This window comes from Solea senegalensis, linkage group LG20 (assembly GCF_019176455.1).
Source record: "Solea senegalensis isolate Sse05_10M linkage group LG20, IFAPA_SoseM_1, whole genome shotgun sequence".
Taxonomy (NCBI): domain Eukaryota; kingdom Metazoa; phylum Chordata; class Actinopteri; order Pleuronectiformes; family Soleidae; genus Solea; species Solea senegalensis.
Window position 1 is genome coordinate 9163017 of NC_058039.1, and position 15567 is coordinate 9178583.

General features: G+C 42.2%; 1 protein-coding gene across 1 annotated transcript in view; it reads right to left on the reverse strand.

Moving 5' to 3' along the window:
• Positions 1-1106: 1106 nt before the first annotated feature.
• peli1b (pellino E3 ubiquitin protein ligase 1b) overlaps positions 1107-15567 on the reverse strand; it is a 39608-nt gene continuing 25147 nt past the window's right edge. The window contains exons 3-7 of the mRNA XM_044052640.1: positions 11125-11254; positions 10325-10426; positions 9622-9819; positions 8596-8784; positions 1107-4352 (exon numbers count right to left, since the gene is read on the reverse strand). Coding sequence (XP_043908575.1) covers positions 3774-4352; positions 8596-8784; positions 9622-9819; positions 10325-10426; positions 11125-11254 — 1198 coding nt within the window. The 3' untranslated portion in view covers positions 1107-3773. The remainder of the gene's footprint in view (positions 4353-8595; positions 8785-9621; positions 9820-10324; positions 10427-11124; positions 11255-15567) is intronic.

Genomic DNA, 15567 nt, shown 5'->3' on the forward strand with positions numbered 1-15567 from the left:
TTTTAATCTGGCTGTAACATTACAGGGAGCTACTTTTGAGTGTGGCTTGTAACACTGGAGAGAAATAAACAGGTGTGTTGGTTCAAGGAGGGATCATGAAACAGGTTTTGTGTACAATAAAGCAAGGTTTTTCAGTCCTGGTCCTGGCAAAGATACCAGGAAAATGAACAAAAGTCTAAACAAATTAAAAAATGAACCTCCCCACAATCTCTTCACCTCTCTCCCTCACACACACACACAAACAGAGAGCCCAAATGGCTTCTTCTTATATCCCTCCTTGCTCCACCCTTATTGGACTGGACCATTACAAGAGGTAAAGGTACGTAAACTAAAGCAGACTGAACTCACTTAATCTCAATCCTGTGACAGATACATGTAAAATACCATGAATAAATGTTACGTTATATTATTAAAATAAGCATAAACTCTTTATTTTGATTACAGCGCCTGTCTTAGTGTAAAAATCACACACACACGCACACATATAATAAGCCTGACTCTGGGCTCGGCTAACCAGCCACAGGTGGCTTCACAGAGCTAAAGGCTAAGTGTGTAACATGTAGGAAGGTTTATTGGTAGAATTTGAGAATGCTACCCAATAGTATGTTTGCATAAGTGTATAATCACTTCAAATAAAATGTGTTTGGCTTTAACAGCCTTACAATAAGCCTTTTATATGTACTTTAGTCCAGTGTCTCCCAACACACCTGATTCAAATGAACAGCTCGTTAGCAGACGAGCTGTTCATTTGAATCAGGTGTGTTGGAGCAGGTCAACATCTAAAAGGTGCACTGCTTTTCAGAGACTGTTTCTACAGCAGCATGGACGGACTGAATACATACAAATGAAGAACTGCCAATGAAGATAGAGGAAAACAGCAGAGACTGTTGTGAACGAGTGTTTACATCCTTTCTGTAAGACAAAGACCCCCATAGTTCCTAATGCTATTTGGCAAATGGAGTTGCACTCTGCAGTCTCACCAGCAGATGTCACTAATTCTTACAAACTGGAAACTAAAGTTTGGAAATCAGTCATGAAAATAAAATATTGGAAACGACTGCGCTTGTCTAGTCGTTCAAACAAAGTCCTGCACACAATGAGAGAAGTCACTTTTACACTTTATTGTTTAAAGTTGTTACAAAAAGTGTTTGCTGGAAACATTCTTTGCTTTTGACTTAATAAGCACAAGGAGACAACAGACAGACAGAGAGACGGACAGACAGGAGAAGAGCAAGTGGAGTGCGGTGAGATAGAGACGGGTGGACTGATGGACACATGTCTGATCAAAAAAGAAAAGAAAAAGACGGTTGATAACAGTTCAGAGACAAGAGTGAAGCCCTTACTCACACACTTTATAGACAGACAGACGGAGAGACAGACAGAGTCCACGACTGAAACGCAAAACAAGAAGAGGAAACGCTCGAGACTTTAAATGCGGAAACACAGCATTTAAAATGAATCAATGAGAAATCCTCAGAAGACTTGAGCTGTGCGTGAGTGCATAAGTGACCAATTATTGTTTGTCTCCCTGAGGTGACTTAGTGTGTTGCAGTTACAAACACTGGGGAAATACTGATGGAAACAGTCAAGACACACAAAATGAGGACTGCACACAAACAATTACAACCTCATTCTCTCTCTCTCTCTCACACACACACACACACACACACACACACACAGGATACCTGCAGAATCTTTGTGCATACTGAAGTGATATAAAAATGATGACTCACATGGGCTGCAGAGGACAGAGATGAAACAACCAGCAACTGAATGCAAACACCACATTAACATTAAGACTCTGCTCAGTTTCTTTTTATTCTTTGGCCACTGCCAGCCTTTGCCTTTAGAACACACAGATTTAAACCAGACACACTTGTACCAGAGTGATCCTACATTTATCTAATAACAAGAATGTGTCATTATAATCTGGTACAATCAGCAGTTTAAAGTTGAAACGTCCCTACAGCTGTTAACAAACTTGTTTAGTTACATTTACTGCTTTCAGACATGCATGGAGATTCTCTGGAGGGGCTGTACATGTGAAACCTCACTACAGAGTTTCTCTTATCACCCCTATGTTCCGTGAGCTCAGGTGAAGACTCAGCAGAAGACACCAGCATCTCACCTGGATCCTCCACAGCTTCCTCTGCTGTTGTAAAAACAATATCCCACAACAGCTGTCATAAAGACGTGAACGGAAAACTCCAGAGAACGTCCGGACCCGACATCTATCGTGATTTCCAAAATAAAAGCACATGACCTTTTAGCCCTCGTGAAGGACACTGTAACACAGGATTGTGACGGAAAAGCAGTAATGAATACAAAGCCCTGATAAGAAAGATCTCACTCTCTCACACACACACACATTCATAAAGGGAGTTTTGTAATTTGAAGCCATGCTTGCATTTGCATGTGTCAAACCTGAGTCAAACAGCTACAGTTGTGTGTTGTTTGGTGTTTTCGATGCTTGGGGCTTCCTGCACTGTGACTATTCAGGTGACAGAACAAGCACATGTCACATTTCCTTCCTAAACAGCCTCGTGAATATGAGATAAATGTACTATTATGGTCAGTATTCTTTAATAATGCATGACCATTGGTGAAGAGTCTTGATGATTTCTGTTCTTGTTTTAAAAGTGGTGACATTTTGAGATCAATGCTGACCACAGTGTTGTATGAGACAGAAATAATGTTGGTTATTGCAGCTGGAACTGTGCAGGTAATCCCCAAACATCCCAGCAGAGGGGCAGAATAAAGTCCACCCTTGTCTGCTGCACTTTTTTTTTCTGTCAAAGTTTTATGGGCAAGTTCCTTTCTACCTACAATATTCTTTTTTAAAATAAGAGACTGGGTATAGTGTTACACTATGCATACATGGTGTGGGTGATGTGTGAAATGAGCCACATTGCTGCAGCATCATGGTCGTCTTTAGACAAGGAGAAAAAAAAACATATAACCCACAGGACTTAAAAGGGAAGAAGCAGTCATTCAGGCTGCCTGAGTGTTTATACCTAGAAGACTCAATTTCCCACAATGCTCTGGGATGTCACTGTATTCCAATTCTATTGCTTTTAATCGTGAGTAGACCTATAATGTGGGAGAATGAAGGGATGACACACAGAATGGGTTAGGACGCCAGAGGAGGAGGGTGTGTAAATACAACAAACAGATCTGAGAGGTCAACATGAGAGAGAGACAGAGAGACAGAGAGAGACAGAACAAACCCTCAGAACACACCTAGAACTTTATATCTGAATAACAATATACTGTATCTTCAAATTAAAATGCTTAATAGTATTGGAGTTAGGCTTATCCAACAGATAAAGAATAAAGCAATGGTTCCTGGGCCATAAATAAACATCTTTGTTTAAATTAGCTCTAAGAGATGTACATAGATGTATATTGCAACAATAAACATGAATTTTAAAAAAAACGTACATTTGCGCTACAGTATGTTAGTCGGATAGATAAATACTGTTGTGAAAAGTTCTTTCCGAGGAAACAAACACAAAAGGTTTACCCAGCAGTGTTCTTTGTTTGGTTTTTGTGTCTCTGGTTTCACATGAAAATATAGAAATCTTTGTTGTCATTCATGAAAAAGCAATACAAAGGTCACTTAAAATGAGAAAAGTCAAAAAGTCCAGAAAAAGGTTTTGTATCGCAACTGTAGAAGAAAGAAATCGAATCCAGGCAAGTCCCTGTTTGTTTTCAATGCAGCTTCGGCGTCCAAACAAAAGAACTCTCAGGATGCTGAGAGGTTGTAGCTGCTGCTAATCGAGAGGTCCCTGGAAGATCAGTCTGACGAAGCCCTGCTCGCCGTTCAGCTGTTGGGCACAGAAAGGGCAGGCGGCGTGGAAGGTGTGCGTGCCATGAGGCAGTGGGATCTGACTCCAGAAAGCCGCTGTCTTGTCTGAACAAACATGGCCGCAGGGATTAAAGGCGTGAGTGGGCGGTGCGGCGTCCACGTAAAATCCAGACTCACATCCCAGCCACAGCGGCACATACGGCCCTTTAGCTCGGCACATGGGACACTCCCTGAGCCGGCCCTCCCGGCCCTCCCTCTCCTCGCGGTGGTTACCCCAGTTGTGGTAACCGTGCACGTGGCCACAGTGGAGGTAGACCCACGGCTGCTTCTCGTCCGGCGTGTCCTTGCGACGCATCGAGGGGAAGGCCAGCGTGTTGAAGCCCACAGGACACTGAGGGCGGGCTGCGTTGATCTCCTGTCGCAGCGCCTCCAGGTGTTTGAGGGTAGGAGTGCGCGAAAGGCCTTCGGCGGTGCGCCACAGCAGGGTCGCGCCACACAGGTCGATGAGGGAGCCGTCGACGAGCTCCTGAGACTCAGTCTCCACCTGCAGCAGAGAGACAGACTTAAATTATAGTATCTGCTGACCCCATGTACAAAAGACTGTAACAACACCATGGTTGAGAACCCTCTAACTAGGCCCAACAAACTAGCTTATTTCAGCTTGGTTCAAAGTCATGTTCTGGGTCCCCTTTGCCCCGGAGCCCACACACTTTCTTGAAATGCCTCTGCTTGGCGCTGCATGTAATAACATTAGGATTGTAGGCAGGATTTCTGGGAATACTATTTGTATATTTCATGCAAGAAAAGAAAATGCCAAACTCATACTTTAAAAAAGCCAGAGAACAACAAAGCTAAAAATTTTACATCTGATGTCATCACAGTAGCATTGCTGCTGGTGCAGTTTATTAGTTAATTTCAGCCTTATTAGCATAGCAACTGAACACGATTTTCATCATCAATAAATGTTAATGTGATCATCAAGTGTTTTGATTAGGAAATTCAACAAATCAAATGAAAATCAAATATTCAGAGTCATGTATTATGTCTTCCTTTTGTGACCAATCATCCAAAACCAACAGATATTGAATACAATTCAAATAAAACAGTAATATTTTAGTGTGTTCAAACAACAACAATAGAGCTAGAAAAGATTACTCAATTAATAATCGATAACTAAATTAATCTTTAACTATTTTGATAATCGGTTTGAAGCTTAAACAATCAGAAATCTTGTTTTAATCATATATATTCACATGTAATGTACTATATTCTTCACTTCTTTTTGCTCCAAATAACAAAGACATCATTAAAAGTGAATCATTTTGCTTTGTGGATAAAACAAGAAATTTGAGAACATCATCATTTGCAGGTTTGACAAACACTGATCAACATTTTTTAACGTTTCCTGACATTTTATGGATCAAACTTGATTAATTGAGAAAATAATGGACAGATTAATCAATTATAAAAATAATCTTTAATTACAGCTCTGAACAACAACAACAATTCACTCATTACCAGAATAGCATGTGCATTCTTGTATTTGAACAAATCGTATAAACCATGTGGAGTGAGGACATTTTGGCTGGTCCTCACTTCTTCTCCAGGGCTTTTTGTTAAGACCTGGTTTTAGGGGTTTAGGTTAGGATTAGGCATTTAGTTGTGATGTTAAGGTTAGGGTAAGGGGCTAGGGAATGTGTTATGTCTGTGAGGGTCCTCACTATGAATGAATCGCAAGCATGTGTGTGTGTGTGTGTGTGTGTGCCTCCACTATGGCCACACAGTGTAAGCAGGACTGATTTCACCCTGACCCTGAGCAGCTGAGCACTTTAGAGAACAGACAGGTGGACGTTCAAGTGTGGCCTGCTTCACACCGAGATGTAGTGCTAATGTGAGCACAGCAGGTGGCAGTGCAACAACAGCGTTCCTCTTTTTCTTTCAGCCGGGCTGAGGATTCAGTGAGGACAATGGGGACCAACAGCTGGAGGCAAGATGACATGAGTGAATTGAAAGAACAGGAGCGCAGCGCGGCGCTACTGGAAAATGTATTAAACCGCAGGTTTTGAGAAAACATTTAGTTTACCTGAGGTCAGCTCAGGATCATGCACAGAGGGGAATTAAGGGTTTAGATGACCAGCAGACAGCAGGGTGGACAAAGACAGGATGATGAAAGGGAGGGAGATTGAGTGGGATGATACAGAGAGTTGGCAACGAAGGGACCTACCCTATGACACATGATTAAGTGTTTAATAAAAGATGACACACAGATGAAGGGTGGGGCAGCTCCCAGTGTTTTTTTTGATGAGTAACACTGGTGTCCATGAGGTTCAGGGGAAACACGTTTCTATGGCATTATTACACTGATCTCTGTTTGTCCCCGAAGGTTTGCTGAGCACACGTGTGCTCTTTGTGTCGCATTCACTTCTGCCCAGTAAAACAATAGTCTTTCTGCCTTTGGCTGCTCAGATGGAGCAAGTGTGAAATCAGTGTTTCAAACCAGCGACGCTTGGTTCCTGAGGCTGCTCTTCAAATGACTAACCTACCACCATGTTAATGTAAACATTGACCGACATGTCAAAAGGTGTTTGCCTGATCAATAAACACACTCTTTTTCATGATATTAATGCTTCGCACACACTCACACACACAGTTATACTGAAGTGCCTAATTAATTAGTACAAAGGCTTTTATTAAACACAACAGGAACTCAGATGTTGTGCTCTCAAACACTGAAACATCCACAACAGGCTCAATAAAATCCTCCTGTGTATGTGTGTGTGTTCCTCATATTTGCTTTGGCATAACAAAGACAGTTAATTATAGATATTAAAATGATCTATAATTCAAAAAATAAGGGATTTTCAAACACAGCAGGCAGCACACATCAGGTTCCTATTAACATACAGACACAAGTTAGCCTTGAAAGCTATTCAGCAAACTTGCTGAGAGGACCATTTTCCTCTCATTCAATCAGAAAGTCCTTCAGATGTTAACCTTCACTTTCGCAGGGCAGTTATCCCATCAAAAGAGCAGTGAGTGTGCACAGAAGAAGGCAGTGAGGACAAAGGGTAATATGCTAGATTATAAAGTTTTAGAGAGGATTCACCAGGCACTGTTTGTAAAAAGGACCGCACAGCACAGTCAAATGTGGTGTGCATGCAGATGGAGACGTACAGGCTGAGAGGAGGGGGACAAAAATCCATCCATCCATCCGTTTTCTACCGCTTTATCTTCCACATGAGGGTTGGGGGTGCTGTGCCAATCTCAGCAGACATAGGGCGATAGGATGGGTACACCCTGGACAGGTTGCCAGTCCATCACAGGGACACATATAGAGACAAACAACCACCCACTCTCACACTCACACCTATGGTCAATTTATAGTGACCAATTTATCTAATCCCCATATTGCAGGTTTTTGGACTGTGGGAGGAAACTGGAGAACCCGGAGAAAACCCACACACACGGGGAGAACATGCAAACAGAAAGGCACTTGTTCAAACCCGGGTCTCGAACCAGGGTCTTCGAGTGCTAAACACTGCACCACCCGTGTGGCAAAAATACTCTTTAAAAATGACTATACGATTATCAGAAAACGGGGGATATTACAGTGTTGCTGTTGTATTCAGTTAAGTGCTACACAGTGTAAAATGAAGGCTCACAGTGTCAGGTGGGTGTAAATAATAAATAACTCAGTTTGAACAGAGCCAAACAGAGACAAACTCACTAAATACAAATTCAATTTCAGCTGTAAGTAGTGACGTGGAACTCCTGGAACAATTAGTCAGTATTAGAGTTTGTAATACTGCCTTCAATATGCTAACCTCTTCAAAATATTACCTAACAGCAACATCTTTGATCAGACTGACACGGGGCTCTTGTGTTAATTCAGCCGAATACTCAAACCCCAGTATTTCCTTTCACCGCACAGGATTAAAATAGGAGCTCTCTCAAAGCTGACAATCTAAATTGTCAGTCAACTGTGAAATAATGAGTGGTAGATAATGCGCATGCAGTTAAACCTGCCTGGCTGGGAAAGGCCCGGGTGGAGATAAGCACGCTGTGAGTTCAGTGGAGAGACTTGTAAACATGTGGGACGTTCAATAAGGAGACAGGTGAATGTTGGAATAGTGGACACGGTGACTGTGAGTCCGTGGTTGATGATGTGTTTGTTGTGGGAGGGGAGGACGGAGAGGAGAAAAACAAAACAAAGACCTCATTAAACACATCATCTACAACTGATATCCAATCATTCACGAGTGCTGAGGATGGCTGAGAGACTCTGATGTCAGCTGGAGGATCCTCTTACAAGGTCCTGTTACACACAGCTTTGACAGTCAGACGTGTTGCTATGGAGACGGCATCCCGATAACCTCCATGTGGTGTTAAGCTTGATGCAACCTCTCCAAGTGACGGTGTGAAGAGAGAAAGTGTGCATGACCCATTGAGTAGCTAAATGTCCCTTTTTGGAAGCATCTGGTAGGAATGATACGATAAGAATCTCAGTATCATCATCATGTGACAGGGACCTGCAAATGTTTGCTATGCAGATGAAAGGAGCATTATGTTTTTGAAATGGCGAGAGAGCAAGGTGATAAATGCGTCACCACAAAGGTCTTATGGTAAAATACTAAGTTGTTTCCGATATTGGTAGAAATTGAAGGTTGTGGTGCTGATAGTGTATTGGGACACAAAAGTACAATCCTAGAATCCGGCACGATGAACTCACCATTATAATATTGATGTGATGTGGTGTGTGCTTTTCACATGTTTGCATATTTTCTCACCATTTTCCCCCGCTGCTGAGCCGAACGTGTTTCTCGCAGGGTGAAGACGTTGCCGCAGACTGAGATCTCCCTCCAGACGCCCGGTTTGGAGTCCTGGGTGAAGCCATTTCGAGGGTGCATCACCAGCACGCCGTTTGTGGTCAGTCCGTCCATTTGACTGTCAGGCGTCTTCCACTTAGCAGCTTTCTCCTAAAGAAAACAGAGATGCGTGGTTGGATGTGAGCACGGTTGGGACAATAGGATTTTCCCATTTTGTGGTCCTGGGCTTAATGTTAAACTGTAGTTGTATTGATCAATCAAATGATGTGGTATCTGGTACACTCTTTATGTACCCGAACACGTGATCTCAACAGGGTATAAAGCAAAATGTCTATCCAACAAGTTGCAACTTAACAAAAAAAAGGAAAGGCTGCAAAGCAACTTCTTAATTTTCCTTTGGCATACTTACCTGTACCCTTTGCCCCTATCGGAGCCTAGGCCATCAACGCCACTCTTCCCTCAGGTTGATTTTGGAATGCCATTGATGCTTTTGTAACAAGGCCCTACGCAAACCCATTTAGACTCCTTGGGGGGGAAGTGGTCCAATTAGTCTGGCCTCTACCCTTTGACCTGTCCAGCTTGGGTACCCCTATCAGGAGCTTACGCTCCCGCTGGCATAGCTCTTAGGGTCACTGAGGCACTCAAGCCACCACACCGCTTCAAGGAATGGACCATGTGGTGGATAATGGGCACGGGTTACCTCAATTTTGTAGCCAAATAAACTTTCGACGGGACATCGGTTGTCCCTCTGTAGCCACAACAATTTGCCATCAAAATAAAAACACAAAAAAAGATAAGAACGGGACCTCAAAGAATCAAACCCTTATCATACATGAAAAAGTAAAAGTAAGTATAACTGGGAAATGTTATTTTCCTCCGTATGTCTGTTTACATGTCAGTTTGTATGTGACGATTTATCTTTCTGCCTTTCACTCTCTCTCACACTCGTCTACATGTGTCTGAGGCACCAGAGGACACGTGGCTCACCCCGAGGAAGATGTTCTTGGAGGAATCAAAGCCTGCTGCATAGATGCGGGCAGTGTAAGGCGGCGTGCGCTCGCAGATGATGCGGCAGGCAAAGCGAGAGATGGTGCTCTGGACCGACTGGGTGTCTGAGTTACTCTGGCTGCCCGGCACCGTGTCTGTCACTACAAAGTCTATGGGACTCTCCGTTGACCGACCAATCTGGTGAAGAGAGAGATGAAAATTGATTCGACATGTACAAGTGTCAATGACAAAAAAAAACAAACACTTAAAGTAGATGAACAACGTGACTATGTCAAAACATTTAATCAGTTCACAACTAAGATGGATCACACATCATCAATATTAAGTATATTTGTTTAACATTTGCTGTAGTGTCTTCCATCTGCTCCTGAGTGTCACATCGGCGAGGGGTTAACATGAAATGCGATGTTGCCAGGTTGTTAACAGTGGGCCACAATTTGAGCCTTCTTCTGCTTATATTTTATGAAATTGGCACCATGAAAAGTACAACAAATGAGCTTTTAATAGTTCTCTGTTTGTTTAAAACAACAGTCGCTGAAAACCTCTGCTCTCACACACTCAACGGTCCAGCGCCGTTACCCACCCCAATTAAAGAAGTTATGGCGAGCACAGCAGTGAAGTGGAAAAAATAACAACTGTAAATTGGTTGTAAAACCAGGTGATAAAAGCAGAGGCTTGTTACCTGGAACATGTCTGTATTGCTGTCATGGGTGTACTCCACCACCACCGTCTGGGCTCGAGACAGAGTGTATGAGATGCTGTGCTGGTCTTTGTTGCTTATGGCCTGTTGAGACAGAAGGAAGAAAAGGGGGGGGGATATGAAGACATTTCATTTGTCAAGTCAACACTTCTCTTCAAGTCAAACTCTTCTCTTCAGCTGTACAACAGGAATAAACCTGAAGTACAGACACATCTGACACCATTTCACTGATCCTTGCAAAGAACAGAGGAAGGGTGTGGTGGGTGAGGAGTTCAGATATGTAGTCAGAAGCTGGACCCAAGTCTGCATTAATGTCTTTTCAGTCAGTGAGGAGTCAGGACCACCCACTGGGGCAGAGAAGGACAATCACTCTTCCAGACTCTTTAAATTACACCAACTCAAAGCCTGACCTGTACCAGTGTGTGTGTGTGTGTGTGTGTGTGTGTGTGGGTGTATAAAAGAGAATCCATTAAATACAGATGTTAAACCAAACGTAATCAAAGGTCCTCACACAGACACACCCCTCACAGTCTTCTGTTCCTCAAACAGATTTTAGGAGGTTCTATAACTGATGAGGGAAACACACCACGTGCCTCACAGGACTTGGCAAGAAAATGCTCACTTACTTGCAACTGCACATTTATTTAGCTTAATATATTTTTTGTCCGTTCCAGTCAGGTAAATAATAAATTGTACAAATACCTCCTTTGCTTCCAACAAGGTCATTCCATGACTATAATGTACTGTACTGTGTTACCCAGTGTGTGTGTGTGTGTTTTTACCTTGGCTGCCTGTGGAGAGCAGGCGACGTGAACTGTGCTGGGTTTCACCCCGTTTGCCTTCGGTCTCTTACAAAGTGCAAAGCGGCTTTTACGTCGACCTCTGTCCCCATTAGGCAGAGAGCCATTGTACCTGCAAATACATGCACGGACACACACACACACACACATATAAAAAACAATAAACAATAGGTTATTATTGTCTGAGCTGCCATTTTATACACTGGAAATTGTGTTGTGCTCTGTCCACGATGATGTGCACACAAACAACAGCCTATACTTTTTATATGCTTTTTTTTTTCTTTACAAAAGCAAATCATGCCCCTATAATCAACAAAGCCCTCCACACATAACCCCAGAAGGCCTGAGAAAATAAACACACAGAGAGACTCATTTAGCCTGATACACGGCTGAGGAAAGGAGAATAAACAGAGGCGTTTCCTCGGACAGAATGGAGTCTCTGTGACTCCCAACTGCAACTAGACTGTTGTGTCTCTGTGAGTCTGTGTGTGTGTGTGTGTGCACGCGTCTATTTTAATGTCCTGTGCTAAGAAAACACTCAGAAAGTGTTTATCGTCTCCATCTACCTTTCATTAAATCAAACAATGTTCTTGTGTGTTTCTGAGCGCTGACCAGCAACACAACGACCACAGTTGATCCGTTAAGATGCTTAGAAACCTTTGTAACATGGTGATGGCGAGACCAATGTGTTTATTTGAAAAATAACTTGACAAGCAGAATTACATTTCACACAAAATTACAAAAAAAAAAGACCCACAAAGGGGACAAAATAAGCACTTCTGCACATTTAAGGTTTTCAACACCATAGCTGTACATTGGGGTTTCCAGGTTACAAGCATGTGAAGTCCAGTTAGCATGTCACTGTGTGAATACACTGAGGTTACACGATGTTATTCTTTACTGCACGCACATGTTTTGGATTAGCTATCACCAGGGTGAAGTGATATTCCTGTAAGCAGCCCCACAGATTTATAAACAGCACTGCATACATAAACCACGCTCACTGCCTTAACATTGTTATGACATCCAGAAGCCACAAAAGTTATGGACTCCTCTGACTCTACTAATATGTACCTGTAACTATATTCAGCAGAGATGAATGCCATTTAGGAGTTTTCACCTCATGTTTGACATTAATTATCGATTTATATCTATAAAAAAACAGCAATATTAAGTGTTGTTTATGGTTGCAAACAAAATGAACAATGAAAAAGTGAAGCTCTCTTGACCTACAACATTTTAGATGAACAGAAAAGATGGGCCTGGATGAGTAATGTCTGATTTTTTTTTTTTTTTTTCCAAAGTCGTGAAAAAGAATAATGAGAAGAAAATGATGTGACAAAAATAATGCAGCAGAGGTTATGCTGTGCAGGACGTCAGCCCAGCTGCAACATGTCTTTGTCCAATTAAACACTTGAAATAAATGTACTGAGTCCGGTGCAGAAGGCACAGACCGGCTGTGAGGACGCCCAGCCGACAGCTAAATGTTTCTCTGAGAGGGCAGATCTGCTAAGATCAAACAACGCCCGGAGGGTTTATGAGTAACCATGGTGAGAGAACAGAGCCACAGCAACGTTTGGGAAGAGTAACCATGGCAAGAGAGTAACCATGGTGAAGTTTAGCCCCGTATCCAGAGAGAGGGCACGGCAGTCTACTGGAGTAAACTCAAAGTGTAATTGGAAGTTCAAAACCAGGTTCCCAAGGGGAGAATAAATGTCTGCATGTACACACATGCATCCAGTTCAAGTGTCCGCAACAAGTTTGTATTTGTGTGTGTGTGTGTGTGTGTGTTTTGTACAGGTCACAGCTGGGAAAAGGTTAGTCTGTATTAAGAGGCACATGCATTCATCAGTAGTGTGTGTGTGTGTGTGTGTACAGGTTTTTCAAACAGTGAGGCAGGAAGGATCAGAGTTAGGAAAAACTTAGTGTGTATTCAGAGACCATTAATTCACACAGTTGTGTGTGTACATGCGCGTGCACTGCATGTGTTTTCTCCAAACACTTGTAAACTAAGGCTTGGTGTGGAGCAACAACACTTATGCAGAAAACCTATAAAAACATAAAGACATGCTGTGCGGGTAATTACTACTTGAGGCTGAGAGGCTCTGTGTGTGCGAAACCATAAACATTAAAACTCTAAATGACAGAATAAATGTTGAAATGTCCTAATGCCAAACTAAAATTACAGTGTGAAAGGAAACTGTACGAGTTCCAGCTCCATCTGCAAGTCGTAGAAATAAGTAGGAAACAGACAAAAAGATTCGGACACGGTTATAAAGGTAATAAAGAATATAGGATGCCCAGCATACAGAGAGACAGATGTGGATTTGTATACTGTATGTAGAATTGTTTGGACATTAATGACCAGTGTGTCAGTAAGGAGATGCTGCAATATTCCTCTGGACTTGGTCAATATCATAACAGGCTTAGTAAAAACATTGTGATGCTTAAGTAAGTATAATGGGCAAAGGGAAGGTCAGAGACAACACCGTGCTACAAGTTTGGTGAAGTTTGCTTCGTGTTTGCACATGCAGGTCTGTTCTTGGTCACACAGGAAACATTTAAAACAAAAACACTTGTTTCCCCCTGGAGAAAGTGCCAGATGTTTGGAGTTAACTACTGCTAGGCAGAGTTAGCACAACTGTGAAAATGCTTTATGCTAGCCTATTGACCCTTCATGCTGCACCTGCACCTACTTAACACCATTCCAGAAGTGGCAGTGCTACAAGCTCCACAGATCCTAAACCATGTGGTCTGTATAATATGGTCAATCTGTAAATTTAAACTTTAAACTTGTTTAGTGCTTTTGTTATCAAGTTATTTCCAGTCATTTGTGAGATTGCTTTTTTTATTCAGGATACTTAAATGTCCCCTCTTTAGTTTCAGACACCTGTTTTAGGGCACCTGGTATGTTTGTACCACAAATATGCACAGGGACATAGATTTTGGGATTACCAAGTTCATGTTAGACCAGAGCCACACTGAATGTATTAGCAGTGCACCTGCAGCACAAAATGTCTTACTTTTCATTTACATGTTAGAGCAGCCACACTGCAGCAGCGTGGCTTGGCCGGAGAATAGAGTTGTCGCATTTCAAACCAAATTGTTTCCAGTGTCTCTCTGTATATTTGTCCCAACACATTTCCTTTACACATTTAGAAGAAAAAGCACATTTCACTTGCGTGAATTCATTTATTTTTTTCAACTAGGCTTTTATTTTGGCGCACTGGCCCAAGTGCGCTGCGAATGGAGTCCTGACATTTAGCGTAATTAGCATAATTAAAAAATCATACACGTAGTGTGGCCCCAGGTCTAAGAACTTCTTGCTGCAATGCACCAAAAACACTAAGAAGAAGAGGATTGCGAGATAGTTAAAATATTCGAAGTCTTATTAGAAAAACACTTGTTATGTCTCAGTGATAGCCACAACGTATTTAGAAGAAAACTCAACAGTTGGTGTCAGAGTAAAATTGAGAATTTGAGAATTTAACATACAATAGTCAACTTTAAACAACCGTAGTCAGCCCCAGTCACAACAGGTTCCCTAATGAACTGTCTGATGTCAATGTGAATGTTTAATTGCAACAAATATCACTCTTCATGGGCTTTAAGATTCTGCTCTCAATGTTTGTAGCTCATTTAAAACTGCATTATGTTGGCTTGATTTAAAGTGCATCCTTTCCATGACCTTAAACAATTTACATGTACAGGACAGCATGTTTATATGAATTTAGAGTTTAAATATTGCCACAGTAATCAATTCCCTTGTGACAACATGGTGTTTTCCCACAGAAAACAAATGCATTTAAGTGTTCACTTCACCACACTCACAGCCACACTTGCATCAGTGTGCAAAAAGTGCCCCTGATCACGTTTTTAAACAGACTGACCTGACCTAGAATCAAAGTTGAAAAGCGGAAAAAGCAGAGCATAACGGAAAACTGGGGTTCTCCCTGCTCCCTTGTAAAGGCACAGAACTGCATTTACTGTTCACACTTTTTCCACTAGGGAAAATTTCCACAGTCATCTCCCTGACAATACTGCTCCAGCATAGCACAGAACAACAAACTGTGAGTCAGCTGTGAAACTCACTGTGTGTGTGTGTGTGTGTGTGTGTGTGTGTATGTGTGTCAGACATGAAAAGATATGTTGTACGAGCAACATGAAAGTGTGTGTATGCACGCGAGTGTAAGGAGTCTTTCCGACATCTACATTCCTCTGTGGAGTGGGCTGGGACATTGAGTGGAATAGCCTACTGGGAAATAAACAGAAGAGAAACAGATAAAGGGACTCCTTCACTCTTTCAGTTATTGGAGAAAATGGGTGTGCATGTGTGTGAGAGAGAGTCTGTGTACCATTAGTTGTCTTCTATGAGATGAAGGGTGGGGTGGAGGTTTTTTTTCCCTCCTACAGCTGAGTATGTGG